A 26,320-nucleotide genomic window follows, 5' to 3' on the forward strand; every position below is an offset into this window, starting at 1 on the left:
TTAGATCCTTCCTGGCTAGCTTGTAGCTCTCAAGCGCCCTAACTGAGCCTTCACGTCTCATCCTAACATAAGCCTTCTTCTTCCTCTTGACAAGCGCTTCAACTTCTTTAGTAAACCACGGCTCCCTCGCTCGACAACTTCCTCCCTGCCTCACAGGTACATACTTATCAAGGACACACAGTAGCTGCTCCTTGAATAAGCTCCACATTTCAATTGTTCCCATCCCCTGCAGTTTCCTTCCCCATCCTACGCATCCTAAATCTTGCCTAATCGCGTCATAATTTCCTTTCCCCTTGCTATAATTCTTGCCCTGCGGTATATACCTGTCCCTGCCCATCGCTAAGGTAAACCTAACCGAATTGTGATCACTATCACCAAAGTGCTCACCTACATCTAAATCTAACACCTGGCCGGGTTCATTTCCCAGTACCAAATCCAATGTGGCATCGCCCCTGGTTGGCCTGTCTACATACTGTGTCAGAAAACCCTCCTGCACACACTGGACAAAAACTGACCCATCTAAAGTACTCGAACTATAGTATTTCCAGTCGATATTTGGAAAGTTAAAGTCCCCCATAACAACTACCCTGTTACTCTCGCCCCTGTCGAGAATCATCTTCGCTATCCTTTCCTCTACATCTCTGGAACTATTCGGAGGTCTATAAAAGACTCCCAACAGGGTAACCTCACCTCTCCTGTTTCTAACCTCGGCCCATACTACCTCAGTAGACGAGTCCTCAAACGTCCTTTCTGTCGCTGTAATACTCTCCTTGATTAACAATGCCACACCCCCCCCCTCTTTTATCATCTTCTCTGTTCTTACTGAAACATCTAAATCCCGGAATCTGCAACATCCATTCCTGCCCCTGCTCTACCCATGTCTCCGAAATGGCCACTACATCGAGATCCCAGGTACCAACCCATGCTGCAAGCTCACCCACCTTATTCCAGATGCTCCTGGCGTTGAAGTAGACACACTTTAAACCAGGTTCTTGCTTGCCAGTGCCCTCTTGCGTCCTTGCAACCATATCCCTGACCTCACTACTCTCAACATCCTGTACACTGGCACTACAATTTAGGTTCCCATTCCCCTGCTGAATTAGTTTAAACCCCCCCGAAGAGCACTAGCAAATCTCCCCCCCAGGATATTGGTACCCCTCTGGTTCAGGTGAAGACCATCCTGTTTGTAGAGGTCCCACCTACCCCAGAAAGAGCCCCAATTATCCAGGAAACCAAAACCCTCCCTCCTGCACCATCCTGCAGCCACGTGTTCAACTCCTCTCTCTCCCTATTCCTCGCTTCGCTATCACGTGGCATGGGCAACAACCCAGAGATAACAACTCTGTTTGTTCTCGCTCTAAGCTTCCACCCTAGCTCCCTGAATTTCTGTCTTAAATCCCCATCTCTCTTCCTACCTATGTCGTTGGTGCCTATGTGGACCACGACTTGGGGCCGCTCCCCCTCCCCCTTAAGGATCCCAAAAACACGATCCAAGACATCACGAACCCTGGCACCTGGGAGGCAACATACCAACCATGAGTCTCTCTCGTTCCCACAGAACCTCCTATCTGTTCCCCTAACTATGGAGTCCCCAATGACTAAAGTTCTGCTCCTCTTCCCCCTTCCCTTCTGAGCAACAGGGACAGTCTCTGTGCCAGATACCTGTACCCCATTGCTTACCCCTGGTAAGTCGTCCCCCGCAACAGTATCCAAAACGGTATACCTGTTGTTGAGGGAAACGGCCACAGGGGCTCCCTGCACTGCCTGCTGGTTCCCTTTCCTTCCCCTGACGGTAACCCATCTACCTACTTCTTTTACCTGAGGTGTGACTACCTCCCCATAACTCCTCTCAATAACCTCCTCCGCCTCCCGAATGATCCGAAGTTCATCCAGCTCCAGCTCCAGTTCCCTAACGCGGTTCTCGAGGAGCTGGAGTTGGGTGCACTTCCCACAGATGCAGTCAGCAGGGACACTCTTGGCGACCCTTACCTCCCACATTCTGCAGGAGGAACATACAACTGCCTTAACCTCCATTCCCACTATTCCAAATTCCCAACAAATCTACTGAAAAACCAAAAACAAAAAGTAAAAACTTGTTAGGTTAGCAATCCAACGGACAGAACTTCTTAAATAAAAAGCTTACCTTATCAACACACCAGAGTCCTTTTTTTTGGTTAGAGGAGGAGGGTGGGTGGGAGACACTACACGTGTAGTGTCTCGGGTGCAGCCACCACACAAATATATACTTTTTACTTACCCAGCAGTCCCCTGGTCCTCTGAAAACAAAAGGGAATTCACTTTTAAACTTACACTGAAATTGACTTCACAGCTGTAAGCCCGCTCACGCACCTCCGTTACTATCAAAGCTGCAGTCACCAAAACTAAAAGAAAGAGATTTTAAACCACACAAATATATACTTTTTACTTACCCAGCAGTCCCCTGGTCCTCCGAAAACAAAAGGGAATTCACTTTTAAACTTACACAGAAATTGACTTCACAGCTGTAAGCCCGCTCACGCACCTCCGTTACTATCAAAGCTGCAGTCACCGAAACTAAAAGACTCAGCAGTTCCAAAGCTTCACTGATTATCTCCATTCTGCTCTCCCACAGACAGATAGGACTGATGTCCAGCTACTTCAGGGGCCGATGGCAAAACAGGTGAGGCAAGTGCAGGCCTCTCTCAGGACATCTACATATCTCATACATTTCCACTCCATCAACCAATACCTGATCTGGTGCTTCATGATTAACAGGCTGGCTGCCGGTTGTGTGGGGAAGCCTGCGGCATAAGGCCATTGCCATGGAGTAAAGAGTGAGGAAGAAATCGCAGTTGGGGTGGGGGAAGTGGGGGAGAAAAGAACAAGGTGGGGGTGTGTGTTGAAATCAGGGCGAGTTAGCAATGTGAAGCTGGAAGCGGGTAAACTTGTTGGGTCGGGTGGAGACATTCTTGCTCCTCTGGGGCCACAAACAGTACTGTAAATGAGCTTACCTTATGGATCTGGCCCTGCTCCTTTTACCTACCAGGTTTCCCAAGGCCCCAAAATGGCTTAAAAATAATCAGTTTGTAAAAACAGAGGCACACAACCTGCTGGAAAGCTTCTGCTGACTGACCTGCCTCCTGGGAGTGGGTTGTCCATTAAAGCCAGAAATAGCCGGGTTCGCAGTGGGTTGCAGTTGGGTTTGAAAATTTTCAAATTTTAACTCATCACCTGACCCAAATTCACTTGTTTTGGGGAGTAAAATTATCCTCTTAGTATTATCACTTGCTTAGCCATTTTAAATTGTACTACAGACAACTTGCCTATCTACTAAAGGTAAAGGACAGAGTTGATAACCTCCAAGTACGTTTAATCCAACTTGAGCTGTAAAATGCATATTCTAAATGTTTTGCCTAACAAGTCCTTGTGCAGCTTCTAAGAGTAAGTACTCTTGTGTCTTTCTTCCAACTTGCTGCTCTCAATTTCTTTAAATATGCAGAGTATAAATGAATCTCAGAGCTAGAAATCTAAACAAGTTCATTGCAAAGTTAATATATACTAAATATACTTATAAGTTTGAACAATACCAATAGGTTTCTTCAGATGGCAAATGAAGTCTTGGAAAGGTGAAAGCTGTTTCATAAAAAGGCAATGAATGGTATTAAGGTGCCATGTTTGTAACAGCCACAAATAAAAATGAAATCCACCTTTTTAATATCACTTTTACAACCCAATCCTATAAATATAATTATCAGTAATGGAATTTATCTCACCTCTGAAAAAGCAAAACACTATTTACTTAAGTAGTCTGCCTCCTCCTCTTGTATGCAATGGAAAGCTATTAAGCATTCTCTTCTATTTACTTCTTCAGGTTACAGTTGCCTTTATCCACTGTCCCATTGTTCAATAAGGATATATTAGAGCAAAAAGAGTGAAATACAAGTGACATGCGTCAAACAATAAATTAGTACAAGCTTGTCTTTTTCATGATTCGAAGGAATTCTTGTTCGTTCACTTCTCCATCTCCATCTCGATCGGCTTCATCAATCATTTCCTATGGACAGGGAAAAACATAAAACAGACATTCAAAAACAATGCCAAAGAAATATGCTTTGTTGCAATTTTTACTATTATTGTAAATGTAAAATTATATGCGAAGGTCTCTGTTCTTAGAATAGAAATAAAGAAGGAGTTGAAAAGTTAAAATTAATTCTAAAAAGTATCAATTTTTATCAATAAGAATCCTTAAAATGGAGATAACAAAGTGTTCCAACCCCCCAGAGTCCCGAAATGCCCAACTGCAGTACAAGTTGTTCTTCCTATTAAATATTAAGTAGAGTTTGCTGCTAAAAGTTCCTAATCAAGTCCCAGGCAATGACCATCTCCAACAAGAGAGAATCTAACCAGCTCCCCTTGACATTCAACGGCATTACCATCGCTGAATCCCCCACTATCAACATCCTAGGGGCTACCATTGACCAGAAACTGAACTGGAGAAGCCATATAAATACTGTGGCTACAAGAGCAGGTCAGAGGCTTGGAATCCTGTGGCAAGTAACTCACCTCCTGACTCCCCAAAGCCTGTCCACCATCTACAAGGCACAAGTCAGGAGTGTGATGGAATACTCTCCACTTGCCTGGATGGGTGCAGCTCCAACAACACTCAAGAAGCTCGACACCATCCAGGACAAAGCAGCCCGCTTGATTGGCACACCATCCACAAACATTCACTCCCTCCACCACCGACGCACAGTGGCAGCAGTGTGTACCATCTACAAGATGCACTGCAACAACGCACCAAGGCTCCTTAGACAGCACCTTCCAAACTCATTACCTCTACCACCACGAAGGACAAGAGCAGCAGGTGCATGGGAACATCACCACCTGCAAGTTCCCCTCCAAGTCACACACCATATTGACTTGAAACTAAATCGCTGTTCCTTCACTGTCGCTGGGTCAAAATCCTGGAACTCCCTTCCTAACAGCGCTGTGGGTATACCTACCCTACATGGACTGCAGCGGTTCAAGAAGGCAGCTCACCACTACCTTCTCAAGGGCAATTAGGGATGGGCAATAAATGCTGGCACAGCCAGTGATGCCCACTTCCCATGAATGAATAAAAAAATATATATTTTTCATGAGACTGATTTCATATCCCATTTTTCTCTGTACAGATACAGCTGGTCATATGTCTTTCAGTGCTAACAGCTGGCAGGCAATGGGTTATGCCTCCATCTTTGCTGAGCTTCTGCTAATTTTTAGGAAATGTTAACTGTAACCTAATAGCTGTTGCACCAATTCTCCCTCTTTGCTTTGCGAGGTCCCTGATTCCATTCAGTATCTCCTCACAGTAGTATGGCTATTAGAACTTTGAGACAGGTGACAGGAGGGTAAAATCAACATGCGTCCCTCCACCGTTGGAAAGTCTTTCTCTTAGATCCCCACAAGTTGGCACTAGTACCGGTGGTGAACTGGGTCTTATAAATACCTGAGTGGCTTTCTTTAATAGCGGTGATTAAAAACCTGTAAATGGCCTTAGGCCTTCTGATTTTGCTTAACAGATTTATCTTGATGTGATGATTTGTTCATAAAGATATGGTTCCTTATGCCTATCCTGGTTTTTTTTTCTTACTTGAAAAGGCAGCATCAGTGTCAATGACTTGAGTCGTTGATATGAATTCACTGATATGAATTCTTTAGAATCTACTCTTAGTTCCCATTTTTGAAAATTTAAGCTGCAAAGATGGTGGCTTAGAGTGAGAGTGTCATGTGGATGTATAATGTTGAGCGTTTAAAAAAAAAAAAAGGCTTTCTGCATTCTTTATAACATTTGGAGGAGAGGGGGACAGTACCTTAAGGGAGAGAAAACCACTAATATCAACTAACATGAGGGCCAGGAAGGGAAGTTGGGTAGTCAGCAGTTTAGTAGGAATAGAGTTTGGAGAGCAAGAGGTGCGTCTCATCAACAAGATGACCTCGAAAAGGCAGGAGGGGAGATAGGAGAGAAACAGGAGGGGAAAAAAAGTGAATTCTGGGCTAGGGCGGGAAGGACCTTCGAGGAGGTTTGTCCCAGTGATCTGGGGGAATGTGAGGGAAGCAGCAGAGAGGCAGCTGAATAGATGGTCTCAATCTTTGTAACAAAGAAGTTAATCAACTCCTCACACTTGTTGGAAGGTGAGGGCAGAGGAGACAGGAGGGTGGTTTAGGAAGACGGTTCATGGTGAAGAGAAGCTGGGTGTTTTTTTTTTGTTCCTGGCTAATCTTTGAATAGTAGGCAGTTTTAACGATGGAGAGCAAGAGCCGTTAACGCTTTATGTGACTAAGTCAGATCTAGCGATGAATGGTTAAACCAGTTGTCCGCCAAAGACATTCAAATCTGTGTCCCTTTGACTTAAGGAAGTGGAGATGGGGCCAGGCATATACCAGGGAAACTACTAGGGTGACAATGTAATGGGTTTAATAGGGACAAGGAAAAAGATGGAGTGGGTGAGATTTAGGGGGCAGGAGAATATGAGTAGAGAGCAATATAAGGAGATAATCAGTAATTGTCTTATCAGTGGCAGTTACAATGGGAGTAGCGAGGCCCCATGAGATAACAAGATCAAGGGGGTAGCCATGAATATGAGTAGGACAGTTTATAAGGAGGGAGAGATTTAGGGAGGATGGAGGGCAACAAAGCCAGAGGAGAGAGCAAGAGGAGTTGATATGGAGGTTGAAATCTCTTAGTGCAAAGGCAGAGGGAGGAAAGCATAGAAGATATCTCAGTAAGAAACATGATGTGATACTTAGGTTGGCAGTACAGAACAAGGATTTTGATAGAAAGAGATGTGACGGGTGCAATAAGGTGAAATGCTCAAAAGTAGAAATTGCCAGAGGAGTAGGGAGACAGACCAAGGTGTGATTTTCAGGTAAGGGCTACACCAACACCATTGCAGTTTGAGCAGGGCAAATGGTAGAAAATATTGCCAGGATGAGAAGCTTCATTAAGGGGAAAGATAGGGAAAGGCCCTCGACCACGTCTCCATCAGGGACAAGATGACAATGTGATAATCCACAATAAGGCCTTGGATGGTGAAGTCTTTTTTCACAAGACAGCATACATTCTGGAGGGAGATGCAAAGAGGGGCGATGATGGCCGATCCACTAGCAGAGTACAAAAGGTCAGAGCTGGGAGTGATGAGAGTGATAGGAAGGAACATAAGGACATCAAAAATAGGAGCAGGAGTAGGCCATTCAGCCCCTCAAACCTACTCCACTATTCAATGGGATAATGCCCAATATGATATGATTAACTCCACTTTCCTGCCTGCCTCCATAACCCTGAACTCCTTTGTCAATCAAAAATCTGTCTGACTCCGCCTCCACTGCTCGCTGGAAAAGAGAATTCCAAACAATAACGACCCTCAGAGAAGAAATTCCTCCTTATCTCAGCCTTAAATGGGAGAACCCTTATTTTGAAACTGTGCCCCCTAGTTCTAGATCCCCCTATGAGGGTGAACATCCTTTCAGCATCTACCCTGTCAAGCCCCCTCAGAATCTTTTACATTTCAGTAAGATCACCTCTTAATCTTCTAAACTCCAGTAAGTATAGGCACAACCTACTCAACCTTTCCTCATTGGACAAACCCTGCATCCCAGGAATCAGCCTAGTGAACCTTCTCTGAACTGCTTTTAATGCAAGTTTGTTGCCAAGAAGACCAAAACTGTACACAATACTCTCGATGCAGTCTCACCAATGCCCTGTACGGTTGTAGCAAGACTTTCCTACTTTTAAATTCCATCCACCTTGCAATAAAGGACAACATTCCATTTGCCTTCCTATTTTTACCTGCATGCTGACTTCTTGTGATTCATGCACAAGGACACCCAGGTCCCTCTGCACCACAGCATTCTGCAGTCTCTCTCTATTTGAATAATATGCTTTTCTATTCTTCCTGTCAAAGTGGACAACCTCACACTTTCCCACATTATATTCCATCTGTCAAGTTTTTGACACTCACTTAACCTATCTATATACCTTTGCAGAATCTTTGTATCTTCCTCACAACTTGCTTTCCTACCTATTTTCATATTGTCAGCAAATTTTGCTACAATACATTCAGTCCCTTCATCCAAGTAATTAATATAGATCGTAAATGGTTGAGACCTCTAATAAATTTGTCAAACATGATTTCATTTTCACAAAACATGCTGACTCTGCCTGATTCTATGTGATTTTCTAGATGTCCTGCTACTACCACTTTAATAATGAATTCTAGCATTTTCCCAGTGACAGACATTAGGCTAACTGGGCTACAGTTTTCTGCCTTCTGTCTCCCTCCTTTCTTGAACAGAGGTGTCACATTTGGAGTTTTCCAATCTGCTGGGACCTTTCCAGAATCTAGGGAATTTTGGAATATTACAACCAATACATTCACTGTGGCTGCAGCCACTTCCCTTAAGACTCTCAGATGCAGGCCATCAGGTCTAGGAGACTTGTCAGCCTTTAGTACCATTACTATTCTTATTACTTTTTCTCTAGTGATGGTGATTGTTTTAACTTCCACTCTCCCTTTTGCCTCCTGAATTTCTACTATTCTTGGGATGCTTTTTGTGTTTTCTACTAAGAAGGCAGATACAAAATACTTGTTCAAAGCCTCTGCCATTTCCTTGTTTCCCATTATTAATTCTCCAGTCTCACCCTCTAAGGACCAATGCTCATTCTATTCTTTTTCTTTTTACATATTTGTAGAAGCTTTTACTGTCTGTTTTTATATTTCTTGCTGGTTTTCTCTCATACTCCAATTTCTTTTTTTTTCCCCAGTCATCCTTTGCTTGTTTCTAAAAGTTTCCCAATCATCCGGTCTATCACTAATCTTCTCAGCATTGTACGCCTTTTCTTTCAATTTGATACCACCCTTAACTTCCTTAGTTAGCCCTAGATGGTGCATCCTTCTGCTGGAGTCTTTCTTCCTCAATGGAATACATCTTTGTTGAGAGTTATGAAAGATCTCCTTAAATGTCTGCCGCTGTTTCCCTACCATCTTATCTTTTAATCCATTTTCCCAGTCCACTTTAGCCAATTCTGTCTTCATAACCTTGTACTTGCCTTGGTTTACATTTAAGACACTAATTATGGACCCACATTTCTCACCCTCAAATTGAATGTGAAATTCTATCATGTTCTGGTCACTCTTGCCTAGAGGATCCTTTACTATGAGGTCTTTAATTAATCCTGTCTCATTACACATTACCAGGTCCAAAATACCCTGGTCTCTGGTAGGTTCTAGAACAGAGTTGTCTAGCATATGGGCGGCAGGCCAGGATCCAGCTCGCCAAATGTTTCCATCCGGCCGGCGGGTGTAAACTGTCCCTGGGGCTGTTCCTCATCCTCACCGTGACTGGAGAGGAGAAATTTCCCATTGTCAGACTGGCTTTTAAACTATTGCGCTGTCAGTTTCACAGGTGACAGCTGCTGACATTAGGAACAGCCGTTTCCCAACAGACTCGGGGTTTTCCGACAGGTTCTGACTTTTTTTTTCCAAAAAAATGGTGGAGAGGGTCAGAGAGAATGGGAAGAAGGAGACAGACTGACGGGGGAGGGGGGGGTGGGAGAGTCAAAGGGTCACTTACTTATGGCCCAGAAAGAGGCCATACTGTCCATCAAGCCCATGCCAGCACTCCATGGAGCTATGCAACCAGTCCCACACCTTGGCTCGATCCCCATAGCCCTGCAAATCTATTTCTCTCAGGTGGCCATCCAACCTCCTGTTGAAGTAATTGATTATCTTCATTTCCATCACCATTATGCGCAGCGAGTTCCAGGTCATTACCACCCGCTACGTAAAACATTGCTTCCTCATATTCCTCCTGCATCCTTTGCACAGACATTTCAATATGTGTCCCCGAGGCCTAGAGGGGAGGGAGGAGACACACACAGACACAGACACACAGTGCGGGGAGAGGGGGGAGCGAGATCAAGGTCTCTCCTGAAAGATGGACATCTATCCAGAATACTCTGCATCGCTACATCAAGTATGCGGGCAGAGATTGATTACCTATGCAAGCAAAAACAATGCCAGGTATGTCACTAAATCAGTTTTCAATATAGTGAATGCCGTGAGCATTCAGAAAAAAAAAGAGCCTTTAATTCTGACGTCTTACCACTTTTGTACACTATCCTTTCCTGTCACACTCTGGTTCTCATTACCCTGCACTATTTCCTTGCATTTTAACTTTCCAAATCTCCCCTCACGTGAGCCCTCCATCCCACCCCACTATTTAGTTTAAAGCCCTCTCTACTGCCCTAATTATATGATTCCCAGCTCTAGTCTACTCTAGTCCCAGCGCAGTTCAGATGAAGGCCGTCCTAATGGTACAGCTCCCTCTTTCCCAGTACTGGTGTCAGTGCCCCATGAATCAAAATCCACTTCTCCCACACCAATCTTACAACCATACATTCAACTCTCTAATCTTGTTTACCCCATGCCAAGTTATTTGTGGCTCAGGTAGCAATGCAGAGATTATTGCCTTTGCGGTTCTGCTTTTTAATTTAGTCCCAGCTGCTCATACTCCCTCAGCAGATCCTCTTTCTTAGTCCCATCTATGTCGTTGGCATCCATATGGACCATGACAACTAGATCCTTCCCCCTCCCACTCCAAGTTCTGATCCAGCACTGAGATGTCCTTAACCCTGGCAACAGGCAGGCAACACAGCTGCAGAGAACTGTATCTATCCCCCTAACTATACTTACCCCTACTACAACTACATTTCTTTTAACTCTCCACTCCCCCACCCCTACTTGAAAGGTCCCCTGCACAACGGTGCTGTAGTCAGTTTGCTCATCCTCCTTTCAGTTCCTGCTGTCATCCACAAGATTAGCCCCTGACAGGCACACAGGACAGGAAATGCAGAGAGAGAGAGTAGGATGGGACTTTTGGGGTTGCTGCTCATTAGGAGGTGGCGACAAATGACTTTGCAGGCCCTTTGAAGGATACCAAGAGAGGTATAGAAGAAAGCTATAGGATAATTTACAAGGGAGTCATAAGCTCTCTATAAAAGCGGACTGTGTTTGCGACCACACAGAGTGCTTTGTGGACCGAGTGCTCAGTTGGGAATTTGGTGCAATGGGAAGGAGGTGCTTTTTATTCTAGAATAAAAACAAAAAAATGCTGGAAATATTCAACAGGTCTGGCAGCATCTGTGGAGAGAGAAGCAGAGTAAACATTTCAGGTCAGTGACCTTTCATCAGAACTGGCAAAGGTTAGAAATGTAATAGGTTTTAAGCAAATAAAGCGGGGGTGGGACAAGAGATAGAAAAGGGAAGGTGTTGATAGTTATTCTCTGTGACCCTCTGTCCTGACAAGAAGGTCATGAAGCAAAGGCAAAGGGTGTGTTAATGGTGTGCTGAAAGACAAAGTGTTGGTGCAGAGGGTGTTAATTGAAACATAAATGAACAGCCCCGGCCAAAAGCACAAACATGAAAAAAACAGTGGACAGGCACACGGTAAAAAAATGAATGATGAAACAAACTAAAAATTATTTTTAAAAATTTGAAAATAAAAAAAGGGGGCCCAGTCATGCTCTGAAATAACTGAACTCAATGTTCAGTCTGGCAGGCTGTAACGTGCCTAATCAGTAAATGAGATGCTGTTCTCGAGCTTGCATTGATGTTCACTGGAACACAGCAGCAAGCCCAGGACAGAGATGTGGGCATGAGAGCAGGGGGTTGTGTTGAAATGGCAAGCAACTAGAAACTCGAGGTTATGCTTTCGGACTAAGCGGAGGTGTGCCTGCAAAGCCGTCACCTAGTCTGCGTTTGGTCTCCACAGTGTAGAGCAGACTGCATTGTGAGCAGCAAATACAGTATACTAAATTGAAAGAAGTACATGTAAATCGCTGATTCACCTGAAAGGAGTGTTTGGAGCCTTGGATAGTGAGGAGAGGAGTTAAACGTGCAGGTATTACACCACCTGTGATTGCATGGGAAGGGGACGAGGTGTTGGGGTAATGGAGGATTGGGCCAGGGTGTTGTGGAGGGAACGATCCCTTTGGAATGCTGACAGGGGAGGGGAGGAGAAGATGCATTTGGTAGTGGCATCATGCTGGAAGTGGGGGAAATGGCAGAGGATGATCCTTTGGATGTGGAGGCTGGTGATGTGGAAAGTGAGGGCAATGGGAATCCTGTCACGGTTCTGGGAGGGAGGGGAAGGGGTGAGGGTAGAGGTGTGGGAAATGGGCCGGACAGGGTTGAGGGCCCTGTCAACCACTGTGGGGGGAGGGGAATCTTTGGTTGAGGAAAAAGACATATCAGAAGCACTGTTGTGGAAGGTTACATCATCAGAGCAGATGCACTGGAGATGGAATATCTGGGAGAACGGAATGGAGTCCTTACAGGAGGCAGGGTGTGAAGCAGTATAGTCGAGGTAGCTGTGGGAGTCAGTGGGCTTATAATGAATATTAATAGACAGCCTATCCCAGAGATGGAGACAGAGAAGTCGAGGAAGGGAAGGGAAGTGCCGGAGATGGACCACGTAAAAGGAGAGAGAAGGGTGGAAACTGGAAGCAAAGTTGATAAAATTTTCCAGTTTGGGGCGGGAGCAGGAAACGGCACCAATACAGTCATCAACATACCGGAAAAAGGGGCCGGAGTACGGCTGGAATAAGGAATGCTTTTTATTCTCTTGTTTTATATCCAAAAGCTGGTGAGTGTTCTTTTGTCCACAAGCTAGGAGACTGTAACTTGCTATTGCTTTAGCTAACAAAATTATTAACTAGTTAACTAATCAAATAAATAAATAAGGTTAGACAGATATGGCAGGGCTGGTGTTGTGCCGTGACTGCAACATGTTGGAATCTGTGGAATGCACTGCAGTCCCGAAGAACCATTTCTGCAGTAAGTGTCTGCAGCTTGAGCAACTTCGGCTCAGATTTACTGAGCTAGAGTCTGAGTTGCAGACATTGCTCAGGATGGAGGAGAGTTACCTGGACATTTTGTTCCAGGAGGCAGTCATACCCCTTAGATTAAGTAGAAATTTAGAACTGGTCAATGAACAGGAGGGTGTGACTGTGATCCAGGCAGGTTTGGGGATCCAGCAGATAGTGATGGAGGAGCCTCTGTCCTTGACTTTCACCAACAGGTACAAGGTGCTTGCTACTGTGTGGATGCAGAGAAAGACTGCAGGGTGGATGAGCGAACTAACCATGGTGCAGGATGCCATTCAAGTAGGGGGACTAAAAAGGAACATGGCAGCGATAGAGGACAATATAGTCAGGGGGATAGATACTGAATCACTGCAGCTGTAACCAGGAGTTCTGAAGGTTATGTTGCCTGCCCAGTGCCAAGGTTAAGGACAACTCCTCATGGCTGCAGATGAATGGAATGGGAGGAGAAGGAGGATCCAGTTATCATGGTCCACTTAGGAACCAACGACATAGGGAAAACTAGGAATGATGTTCTGCTGAGAGTTTGAGGAGTCCAAATTAAAATGCAGAGCCTCAAAGCTTTGCATTGTTACCTGAGCCACGTGCCATCTGGCATAGGGTCAAGCAGATTAGAGAATTAAACATATGGCTCAGAGTGGTGAGGGAAAAAGGGCTTTCGACTCATGGGGCACTAATACCGTATTCAGGAAAGAGGGAGCTGTTCCGTTGGCATGACCTCCACTAAAACTCGGCTGGGATCAGTGTCCTGGCGAATTGTATAACTAGGGCCGTAGATAGCTCTTTAACTAACAGAGTGGGGGGAGGGTTCAGGTGAAGGTAGATTTAGAAATCCAAAAGAGAAGAGTGGAGACAATAGAAGTGTAGCAATTTGGGTAATGATGAGCAGGGACAGGAAGGGACAGAGAGTTTAACGGTGATAGTACATCAGCGAATAAGGTCCATGGAAAGAACAGTAAAAAAAAATTAAATTATCTGAATGCACGAAGCATCCATAATACGATAGATGAACTAGTGTCACAAATAGAGATAATTGGTTTAGATCTAATCACCATTACAGAGACATGGTTACAAGATGACCAAGATTGCAAAATTAATATTCCAGGGTATACAACATTTCAAAAAGAACAACAGAATGGGAAAAAAAGGAGCAGCAGCCCTGACAGCAAAGGACAATATAAAGGATCTTGGCTCAGAAGATCAATAAGTAGAATCGGTATGGATGGAGATTAAGAATAGCAAGTGTTACGAAAGTGCTTCTATATTTTTGTTATGTATATGTTTTTGAGGACTTATATTTAAATTGTGGAGATGGATTCATTGGAAGGCTGAAGATTTCATAGAAGCTGGACTTTGCTTTGTCGTTGACAGTTCATTGAAAGGACACTGAGATGTTGTTTAAAAACAGCATTGCTGGAAGTCATGTGCTTTAAGCAATTAACAACAGAAGTCTTGGTGACCTGGGGAAGATGTTTAGAGAGAGTGACAGGTCAAAATTTATAGGGGTCAGGAGGCTTGACTCTTCAGATAATGTTTTTGGTTTAGACTTGGACAGTGTGTTGGGATGTAAACTGTTTTTAAGACAGTTGGAGAAAACCAGCCACTATCAGCTCAACCTCTTCTATCTCTTGAGAACTTCATGAGAATCAAGTGTAAGAAATAGAGAAACTGATGCTTCATTTCTCCTGAAAAGCCTGCCAGAAATCCTGATGATGCACTTCTCCTAGAAAGCCTGCCAACTGATCCTCAATGTCGCCTGAAAAGAACTGCTCTAGAAAGATCCTAGTGACAGCCGTCGACACATATTTAGGACGCCAAGTTAAAAAGGGACAACTGACATCTTCTCATATTTTTTTCTTCAAGAAGTAGCAAGTATTTGCCAAAGTATTTTTTGTCTTTTTTGCAACAGACCTCTGCAGAGAGAATTTCCGTATTTTTTTTTACATAGTGTTTGTGTGTGGGGAATTTATAAAGGGAACTTTCATATCTCAATCTGTGTGTTAATGCTTTGCTTCATTATTGGTTAAGTCTTGTTTTATGATAAACTGATAATTTTGTTGTTTATTAAAGAAACCTGGTTGGCGTATTTTATTCTGGGATAAAGAGTAGAGTGTATGATTGACTGCATCGTTAACTGGGTAAACATTTAAAAAAAATATATGTTGTGACCTGTGGAGAAGTGGAACGAGAAAAGACAGTGCACTCCACCCGCCTCGGGTGTAACACAAGGGTCAGAAAGCTCTGGTGAGAGTAGTTTATAGACTCCCTAACAGTAGTTATACCATTAGACAGAGCATTAAGCAAGAAATTATTCAAGCTTGTAACAAAAGCAACGTAATAATTGTGGGGGCTTTAATTTTCACAGAGACTGGACAGATCAAATTGGCAATGGTAGTCTGGAAGATGAGTTTGTAGAATGCTCTCATGACAGTTTCTGGCAGAGCAAACAGGGAACTACCGGCCAATTAGCCTGACATCAGTGGTGGGAAAGTGCTGTAATCTATTATTAAGGAAATCTTAATAATGCACTTAGAAAAATCATAGTCTAATCAGCCAACGTCAACATGCTTCTACAAAAGGGAAATCCTGTTTGACAAATTTATTTGGAGTTTTTTGAGGATGTAACTAGTAGGGTAGAGAAAGGGGAACCAGTCGGTGTAGTATATCTGAATTTCCAAAAGACATTCAATTAGGTGCCACACAAAATGTAAATATGCAAGATAAGAGGCTTAGGATGGATAGGAAGCAATAAGTTCCAGAACCAGGAGGACACAGTCTCAGAATAAGAGGTAGGCCATTTAGGACTGAGATGAGGAGGAATTTCTTCACTCAGCGGGTGTTGAATTTTTGGAATCATTGAGTACGTTCAAGAAAGAAATCAACAGATTTCTGGATATTGAAGATATCAAGGGATATGGGGATAGCGCAGAGAAAATGGTGTTGGAGAAGATCAGCCATGATCTGGTTGAATGGCGGAGCAGGCTTGAGGGGCTGGATGGCCTACTTCTGCTCCTATATTCTATAGTTATTTCAGAAACTGAAATGTTTTAGTTCTGAGAGTTCAATTAAAATGTTCAAATCCATCTTATAGATGAGTCATTAAACCAAGTACCCCTTGCCTTTTCAGGTGCATGTAAAAGATCATTGTGGTACTTTCTCAACGACAGTAGGGAGGTGTCCATATGTACTGGCCATCATTCATCCCTCACCCAACATCCCCAAACAGATCAACAGGTTATTCATTTCATTTGCTTTTTGTGAGATCTTGTGGCGTGCAAACTGGCTGCTGCTTTTGCCTACATAGAAGTAACTGTACTTAAAATGTATTGATTGTAAAACACTTCGGGACAAGGAAGATGTGAAAGACACCGTATAAATGCAAGTTCTTTTTTTAAAATCAACTATGGAACAAACTCACCTGCAACTCTTCATCTGTGAGGTTTTCTCCAAGTTCTTTTGCCACACGTTTCAGGTTTTTGAATGAGATTCGCCCAGTTTCATCATCATCAAACAGCCTAAAAGCTTTCAGAATTTCCTCCTTTGTATCTTTCTCAGCCTGACAAAAAGTCAAATTCAAAAGAGGTTCAGTTTGCAATTTTGATAAATATTGAATACTCTCCTACATCAGTTAGGTGCTCCAGGCATTGTATGGTCACGCAAGGGAGAACTATGTTAAGATGCTGCATACAAACCCAAGCTCAAGTGCACTTCGAAATCTTACAAGTAGTTTGTTTACTAATAAATTAAGGTTAACATTGGGGTGCATACCAAACCTTACACAATTCTGGTTGGCATCCTTCCATCTACAAAATATGATGGGCACGCAGCAAACAATCCATTTAGGTGGGGTGTCTTCTCTTGTGCACTTTTGTTGATGGTTGTGAAGGCCAATCCTTGAGAGGCAGGTTCTGCCACAAGTGCCACATGTGAATCTGCAAAGTGACGCTCAGAGTTATTTTTGGCCCCTGTTGTGAAGCTGATGTAGCCACTGGTCATCGTGGTAGTGCACACCAGTCCACAGGATGTGTTACCATTTCCCTCTTTCACCAGCTAGTGAATCCCAGATGTGATAGTCGACACTTAGGGCCTTCATGACATGCTTGCAAGCATCCTTAAAGCAGAGCTTTGGGCACCCCACTGATCGTGGGGCCCCAGCTACCTCACCATACAGAAGGCCCTTGGGTATGCCACCATCTTCCATCCTGTGGACATGTCCGATCCACCAAAGCCGCCTTTGTTTGATTAGTGCCAACACACTTTGGAGCTCTGCCTTTGAGAGGACGAACGCATTTGTGATTTTGTCCTGCCAGGATATACCCATAATGCGCCACAGGCAGTGAAAATGGAAATTATTAAGCTTCTTTTCTTGGTAGCTGCAAGTTGTCCATGTTTCACAGCCATACTGCAAGGTGTTAAGAACACAGGCCTTATAAACCACCAGCTTGGTCCCAAGGGCCAGCTTGGTGTTATTCCATGAGCATTTCATGAGTCAGCCAAAGGTTGTAGCTGCTTTCCCTGTGTCTATTGAGCTCTACATCAGATTGTCTGTCACTGTGGACCAAAGGTAGCAGAATTTGCTAACCACTTCCAGTGAGGTGTTATTTAGTGTGATCAGCTGAGAGGACATCTGTCATTGATGCAAAAAAACAAAACCTACATGATGCACAACACAAACCCAACAGTTAAGACACTGTATGACCTGAAAGTAGCCAAGAGAGCCGTGCAAACAAACTCTGGATCAGCTTATATCAAGAAATCCAAACTGCATGCGACAAAGGAAATCTATGAGCTATGTGTAAAGGGATCAAGAGGGCGCTTGACCCTGCCATCACCAAACTTGCTCCCCTTAAGTCAGCAGATGGTGAAATACTCACTGACAGAAGTAACAAATGTCCTGCTGGGCTGAACACTACTGTGAGCTGTCCTCCTGTGAGTCAGACATCTCCCAATCTGCGCTCCACACTCTACCACAACTTAGGATCATAAGAAATAAGAGCAGGAGTAGGCCATTTGGCCCATTGAGCCTGCTCTGCCATTCAAACAGATCATGGCTGATCATCTACCTCTATGCCATTTTTCCCCACTATCCCCGTATCTCGATGTCGTTAGTATCCAGAAATCTATCGATTTCTGTCTTGAACATGCTCAATGATTGAGCTTCCACAGCCCTCTGGGGTCGAGAATTCACAAATTCACCACCCTCTGAGTAAAGAAATTCCTCCTCATCTCAGTCTTAAATGGCCTGCCCCTTATTCTGAGACTGTGTCCCCTTGTTCTATCCTCATCAGTCAGAGGAACCATCCTATCCACATCAACCCTGTGACGCCCTGTAAGAATTTTGTAGGCTTCAATGAGATCACCTCTCATTCTTTGAAACTCTAGAGAATACAGGCCCAGTTTCTGCAATCTCTCCTCAAGACAATCCTGCCATTCTCGGGATCAGTCTGGTGAACCTCTATTGCACTCCCTCTATGGCAAGGATATTTCTCCTTCGATAAGGAGACCAAAACTGTACACAATACTCCAGGTGCAGTCTCACCAAGCTTTATACAATTGAAGCAATACATCTTTACTCCTGCACTCAAATCCCCTTGCAATAAAGGCCAACATACCATTTGCCTTGTTAATTGCTTGCTGCAACTATGAGCTTTTAGTGACTCATGAACAAGAACAACCAGGTCCCTTTGGACATTAACATTTCCCAACCTCTAACCATTTAAGAAATACTGCGCCTTTCTGCTTTTTCTACCAAAGTGGCTCACTTCACACTTTTTCACATTATATTCCATCTGCCATTATCTTGCCCACTTAGCCTGTCCAAATGCCCTTGAAGCCTCCTTGCATCCTCCTCACAACTTACACTCCCGCCTAGTTTTGTGTCATCTGCAAATTTGGAAATATTACAATTGGTCACCATAACAAAATCATTTATATAGATTGTAAACAGCTGTGGCTCAAGCACTGCTCCTTGTGATACCCCACTAGTAACAGTCTGCCATCTGGAGAATGACCCATTTATTCCTACTCTCTGCTGTCTGTTAAACAATTCTCAATCCATTGCAGAATATTACCCCCAATCCCTTGTGCTCTAATTTCCCGGTCATGGATGAGTCAGATGAAGAACCCTAATCACTGGAGCTCGAGTAGGCCATAGACTGTCTAGCAAACAGAAGGGCACCCAGCAAGGACAGCTCAAGCAAGGTAAGTCCCATCTATTGTCACACCTTCATGGCCTCCTTCTCTGCTGGAACTTAGGCTCTGTTCCATAGGAGATACGCGACGCCAAAATCATCACACTATACAACGACAAAGGAGACTGCAACTACTACGGGGGCATCTCACTCCTTAGTGTCACAGGAAAGGCCTTTGCTAGGGTCATAATTAAAAGAATTCATTTACTTGCAGACCGAGTGCACCAGCACACAATTCTAGAAACTTAACACTCCTCTTCTACTACACATAACTCAGTGAAAGCTGTGGTGGTGGGGTGAGGTTAACCAGCCACTACACAGACCTCCTTCCACTAATCCGAGCAGGAGGAATCAATCAGTACTTTGTAGAGGATACAAGATAGCAAGTAAGGAAGAAATTGCACTCCTTATACATTGGAGATTTTCAGAATATAGTGCTAAAGCAAGTTCTACAGACCAGTTGTTTAGCTCCTATCATTGTTTTTTTTTAGAAACAAATGCAACCAACTCTTTTTTTGCTTTAAAAATTACCATCTTTTGCGTGATCACAGCCAAAAATTCATTGAAGTCAATTTTCCCAGTGCCTTCCTTATCAATTTCTGCAATCATCTTCTTTATTTCTTCTTTCTTGGGTTCAAATCCCAAAGCTCTCATTGCAACCTGAAAAATAAATTAAACTGAAAAGCTATATACTTCTTGTGGTCAATTGAAAAACAAGTGGCTGATAAAGGTTTCTATTTACACATGCACCTTCAGCCAAGTGGATTCATTCAACAAATTAAAACTTAAAACATCTTTCTACTGATAAGGAAAAACGCGCACAGTAACTGAGAAAACTCATGTTTTGCTGGTTCACCATCCTTTGAAACAAACCTGGAAAGTCACATGATTCATTTCTGTCGATCAAGAATAGATGTAGAGCTAGTTTTACTGTCAACGTAATAGGAGACATTCAGTTCAGCATTATTCTGTACGTGTTTTGAGAAAACTCACCACAGAGATGAAATGTTCCTCAGTAAATTAACATTTGTACAGAAGCTGCAAGCAAATTCAAACCCTGGTACAAATTACAAAGTATTTACAGCACAGTAACAGGCCATTCAGCCCAACAGATCCATGCTGATGTTTACTTGAGACAAAAGAATGTTTGTGATGGACAGCAATCAAAAGGAGTGTTATTACAAAAACAATGGCCTGCCTATTGGTATGAGTAGAGCTTTCCCACTATAATCAAGATCCTGAAAAAGGATTAAATGCATAGTTTAACTGCTAGAGTAGACTATACCTTTAATTCTTTGACGTCAATAGATCCAGCGCCATCTGTATCAAACAGGTCGAATGCTTCTCTTATTTCCTGCTTTTGTTCTTCAGTAATTTCTGGTTTCGGTCCGGGTTTCTTCCTCTGTACTGTTGCACTCAAAGATGTTTTTTTGTAGGCAGAGGTCTGCAATATTGCAAACATAATCATTTATCAATACTATTCAATGGAAGTATTCTTTGTGAATTTCAACAACTTGTATTTATATAATCTTTAACAAAGAGAAACATCCCAAGGTCCCAATGACAATGAAGAGAAAAACCGATGCCAAGCAACAGAAAGATCAAGAGGGGTGGCTAAAAGCAGTGAAAGATGGGATTTTAAGGAAGCACTTAAAGGCAGAGGAGGGGTTAAGAGAGGAAATACCAGAATCTGGGGCCTCAGCGGCTGAAGCCACAGTCACCAACAGTGGGGTGATAGGTAAGGAGATGCATAAAAGACCGAAATCAGAGGGATAGAGGGTTTGGAAGCGAGCAGGATACAAAAAAAAGAGCAAGACCATGGAGATATTTAAACACAAAGATGTGTTTCAAATTTGAGGGATGAGAAATCACTATAAATCATCAAAGCAGGTATGGGTGAGTAGTACTTGGTCTGGGATAGGATTCCAACAAGAGTGTTTTGGATGAGCTGAAGTTTTGAGGCGGGAGAATGGGAAGTTGGCGAGGAATGGATTGCAATAGTTGAATCTGAAGGTGACAAGGGCAGGAATGAGGATTTCAGTAGCTGATGGGCTAAGAAAAGAACAGAGATAGGTAATATTACAGAGGTAGAAGTAAGTGGTCATCCTGATGTAAAGAATATGAAGTCAGAAACTTAAATTGGCAGATGAAATTTAACACAGAGAAGTGTGACGTGATTCATTTTGGTAGGAAGAACGAGGAGCGGCAATATAAAATAAATAGTACAATTCTAAAGGGGGTGCAGGAGCAGAGGGAACTGGGGGTATATGTGCACAAATCATTGAAGGTGGCAGGGCAGGTTGAGAAAGCGGTTAATAAATCATATGGAATCCTGGGCTTTATAAATAGGAGCATAGAGTACAAAAGGTGATTTGCTCTTCCACGGAGCCAGCACGGACACAATGGGCCGAATGGCCTCCTTCTGTGCTGTAACAATTCTATAACTTAGGGTTGAACAGGACACCGAATTTGCAAACAGTATGGTTTAACCCTGGACAGTGGCCAGAGAAAGGGATACAGTCAGCGGCAAGGGTAAGGGTTTATGTTCATCTTGGCATTTTCAAGGGGAAAAAAAACTTAGGTAATACGACTATGTAAATGTCGAGTCAGGTTATCCAGGTGCAGAACACTGTGCATGTCCTGTATTTTGAGAAACAAACATACCTGGAAAGGTAATGTAAGAAAACGCTCTCCCTGTAATACTTCTCAGCCCATAGAGGAGGTGGGCAGAATTTACAGTTTGCACTGCATAAGATTCACTCAAAGAATATAGGTACACTTGAAGGTGTAATGTTGCATGTTCCAGCCTTTCACTGGAAATGGGTTGTGTAGAGTGATAGGGTATTGTATGTTTCCTCTGGAAGGAATAAGCTTGATGGACCTGGAAGCCTTCCCTTCCCACCCCTCCCCCCAATCCCTGCTCTCATTTTCCCCCCAACCCATCGTCAAGATGTTGGCTCTTTGCTAGGGTATGGTTTCATGTGTGCCAGGCACTCCCTTGTACCTTGCCCGTGTTATGCCTGTGGCGGGAGCAATGCCCTGTCAATTCAATCCCATCACTCCACAGCATATTATTAACATTTTTCCACCTAATCGGAAAACAGCCAAATTAAACACTTTATTAACCCCCAGAATACAATATCTTCAGCCAACAAATTATTTATTAAAAAATTAAATCTTAAACATTATTAAGATAAACCTATGTCTAAAGACCTTATAACTTCTTATTTAACCTAAGCTTCCCCATGCATACTCAAACTAACAATGGTTAACCGGTTTTAAAAAGAAGTAATGTTTCTTAGGAATAAAATAAGTAGCTGGGTTGCAAGTCCTGGTAAAGTACGTTCCCGGTTGATGACATGTCCCAGAGTAGAGTAATCAGATGCCATTCGAAGTCTCCAGGCGAATTCAACAAAACAGTTTTTAATAGATAGGCATTCAAAGTATTTTAGCTGCAGCAGGCGTCACACAGTTCTTTCAGCGAGAAGCACAGCAATAGGTCTACTTGGATTTTAAAATCGGCCGTCTTTTGGTAAAACTTTATTGACAATTCCAGCAAGCACAAATAGGCAATAGAGAGTTACTTCTGTAGCAGGCTTCTTAGAGTTTCGAAGTAAAATGGAATTTACTACCTCCAACAATGCAAATTGTTCTTTTTTAGGGGTTTATTCCTCCTTAGACAAACACAGTCTGAGCTCAATGTAGATTTCCTCTGCTGAGAAATAGACAACTTCTTTTCAGTGTACGGCATGCTTCGTTTGTCTCCAATTCAAACTTGTTCTAGCCAGTTTTTACACACAATTAGAAGCTACAGTACACCATGTGACCTTCTCTCTCATGCTGTGGCCTAGGAACTTGTGTAGCTGGCACACTGTGCCCCCCCTTAGTTTGTAAAGGCACACTGTTTTAAACAGAGGAGAAAAAAACAAAGTTCCATGACATCTCTGGTTATTATTTATAGAATGGTATAGCACAGGAGACTATTCATGCTATTGTGCCTGTGTTGGCTCTTTGGTAAAACTATCCCATTGGTCCCACTCCCCTGCTCTTTCCCCATAGCCCTGTATTTTTCTCGCTTTAAGTATTTGCCAGTTCCTTTTTGTAAGTAGTTATTGTATCTGCTTCCACCATCACATTAAATCCATATCCTTCTGCCACTGGAAAGAGTTTCTTCTCATTTAGTCTATCAAAACCATTTCATGATTTTGAACATCTCCATCAAATCTCTTCTTAACCTTCTCTGCTCTGAGGAGAACACCCTCAACCTCGTTGTTCTCTCCATATAACTGGAGTCCTCCATCCCTGTACTACTCAAGTAAATCTCATCTGCATCTGTCGAAAGCCTGGACATCCTTGCTGAAATGTGATGCCCAGAAAGCTAATGGTATGTTAGCCTTTATCACAACAGGAGTAGTGAAGTCTTGCTTCAATTGTACAGAACCTTGGTTAGACTGCACCTGGAGTACGGTGTGCAGTTTTGGTCTCCTTACCTTAGGAAGGATATTATTGCCATAGAGGGAGTGCAATGAAGGTTCACCACACTTTTTCCCGGGATCGCAGGACTGTCCTTTGAAGAGAAATTGGGGAAAATGGGCCTCTATTCTCTAGAGTTTCTAAGAATGAAAGGTGATCTCATTGAAACCTACAAAATACGTAAAGAGATAAACAGGGTAGATGCAGCTAAGATTTTTCCCCTATTTGGGGAGTCTAGAACCAGGGGACACAATTTCAAAATAAGGGGGAAGTCACTAAGGACAGAGATGAGGAGAAATTTCTTTACTCAGAGGGTTGTGAATCTTTGGAATTCTCCCCCCCAACAGGGCTGTGGAAGCTCAGTCATTGAGTATGTTTAAAGCAGAGATTGACAGATTTCTAAATACAAATGACATAAGGGGATATGAGGATAGTGTGGGGAAAAAGGTATTGAAGTGGAAGATCAGCCACAATCATATTGAATGGGAAGCAGCCTCGATGGGCTGAATGGCCTATTGTTGTCCTATGTTCCTAATTGAACTACACTCCAGCTAAGACGGACCAAGTGTTTGATAAAGGTTTAGCATAACTTCTTTGCTTTTCTACTGTACGTCATTATATAGTTTTTTTTCTCCTACCCAATTTTCTTTACACTAATTGCTTCTCCCACAGGCAATGACTCATGCAGAAGTGCTACTCCACTTACAGCAGTTACCCTCCAGTAGTACCTTGCCCTAAACTGAATGGTTGATAACTGTTAACATCCCATAGATATGGCTAAATCTAACCCTTTACCCCTTTGATATTTCTAGCTAGCAATCGGGGAAAGGGAGGAGGGAGGGGTGGATGAGGGTGAATGGAGGGAATTTGGTAGATTTTATTTCCTAGTCTAGGGGAAACTAGGATACGGTAGCATAGTGATTATGCAACTGGATTACAAGATTTGAGAGATCTGAGTTCCACAGCAGCTGGGGAATTTAAAGTCAGTCAATTAAATAAAATCTGTAATGAAGAGATATCAGTAATTGTGTCCATGAAACTACTGGATTGTCATAAAAATCCATCTATTTCACTCATGTCCTTTAGGAAAAGAAATCTGACATCCTTACCTGGTCTGGCCTGTGTTTGATTCCAAACCTGCAGCAATGTGGTTGACTCAACGGTCCTCAGAAATGGTCTAGCAAACCACTCAGTTGTATTGCAGCTACAGAAAAAAAAAATGGGCAGCTACCCACAACCTAGGCACAGGACACAACAAAAGAATACCCAGCCCACTCAACCCTGCAAAGTCCTCCTCACCAACAACTGAGGACGTGGAAAAATTGGGAGAGCTGTCCCATAAGCTTGTCAAGAAAGTCACAGGATTCTGTGAGAACAGCTAGCTATCTTTAAGTCAACATCCCAAACTCCATCATCATCATCCCTGGGTATGTCTTCTCCCACAGGCAAGACAGACCCACCAGAGATAGTGGCACAGTGGTATACTATCAGAAGGAAATGGCCCTGGGAGTCTTCAACATTGACTCCAGACCCCATGACGTCTCATGGCATCAGGTCAAATACAGGCAAGGAAACCTCCTGCTGATTATCACCCACTGTCCTCTCTCTACTGATGATTCAGTACTCCTCCATATTGGAAAAACTACTGAGGGGAGCAAGGATGCAGAATGTATGCTGGGAGTTCAACTTCAAGGTCTATCAACAGTGACTCAGCAGCACCACTACTGACCAAGCTCTGAAGGACACAACTGCCAGTTAGTCTATTAGCCTATCTGTCGCAGATGCATCTGTCCATGACAGTGTTGATAGGCGGGACCACAACACAGTCCTTGTACAGGCAAAGTCCCGTCTTCACACTGAGGACACCCTCCATCGTGTGTGGGGAACTATCACCATGCTAAATGGGATAAGATTCAGACCAAATCTAGCAGCTCAAAACGTGGCATCCATGAGGTGTTCTGAGCCACCAACTGGAGCAGAATTGTATTCCACCACAATCTGTAACCTCATGGCCCAGAATATCCCTCACTCTACCATTACCAGCATGAAGGGGACAAACCTTGGTTCACAATGAGGACTGTAGTGTAGAAGAGCATGCCAGAAATGGCAACAGGCATACCTAAAAATGAGACAGCAACTTGGTGATGCTACCACATAGGACTACATGCATGGAAAGTAGCAGAAGCAACATGCTACAGAAAGAGCTGAACAATCCCACAACCAAAGCTCTGCCGTCCTGCCACATTCAGTCATGAATGGTGCTGGACAATTAAACAACTAACCAGAGGAGCAGGCTCCACAAATATCCCCATCCTCAGTGATGGCAGAGTCCAGTAAGTGAATGCAAAAGACAAGGCAATGAAAAGACAATGGAAAACAAGAAAATGGTGAAGGCGTTGAACAGGTGTTTTGTGTCTGTCTTCACTGTAGAAGACTTAGAAAACTTCCCAAAGATATTTGAAAATCAAGAGGTAAAAGGGAGGGAGGAACTTAAGACAATCACCGTAACGAGGAAAAAGGTGCAGGGAAAACTATTGGACCTAAAGGCTGACAAGTCCCCAGGACCAGATGACTTGCATCCTAGAGTCTTAAAAGAAGTGGCTGCAGCAATAGTAGAGGCATTGGTTATAATCTTCCAAAATTCCTGAGATTCTGGAAGGGTTCCAGCGGATTGGAAAAGAGTGAATGTAACACCTTTATTCAAGGAAGAAGGTGGCCAGAAAGCAGGAAACTATTGGCCAGTTAGTCTAACATC

General features: G+C 43.3%; 1 protein-coding gene across 1 annotated transcript in view; it reads right to left on the reverse strand.

Moving 5' to 3' along the window:
- Nucleotides 1–1,209: 1,209 nt before the first annotated feature.
- The window catches only part of LOC137377911 (centrin-1), a 33,654-nt gene continuing 8,543 nt past the window's right edge, over nt 1,210–26,320 (reverse strand). The window contains exons 2-5 of the mRNA XM_068047985.1: nt 20,378–20,536; nt 19,624–19,752; nt 16,320–16,457; nt 1,210–4,033 (exon numbers count right to left, since the gene is read on the reverse strand). Of these exons, the coding sequence (XP_067904086.1) occupies nt 3,944–4,033; nt 16,320–16,457; nt 19,624–19,752; nt 20,378–20,536 (516 nt within the window). The 3' untranslated portion in view covers nt 1,210–3,943. The remainder of the gene's footprint in view (nt 4,034–16,319; nt 16,458–19,623; nt 19,753–20,377; nt 20,537–26,320) is intronic.

The sequence above is a fragment of the Heterodontus francisci genome, chromosome 15 (genome assembly GCF_036365525.1).
Source record: "Heterodontus francisci isolate sHetFra1 chromosome 15, sHetFra1.hap1, whole genome shotgun sequence".
Classification (NCBI taxonomy): Eukaryota; Metazoa; Chordata; class Chondrichthyes; order Heterodontiformes; family Heterodontidae; genus Heterodontus; species Heterodontus francisci.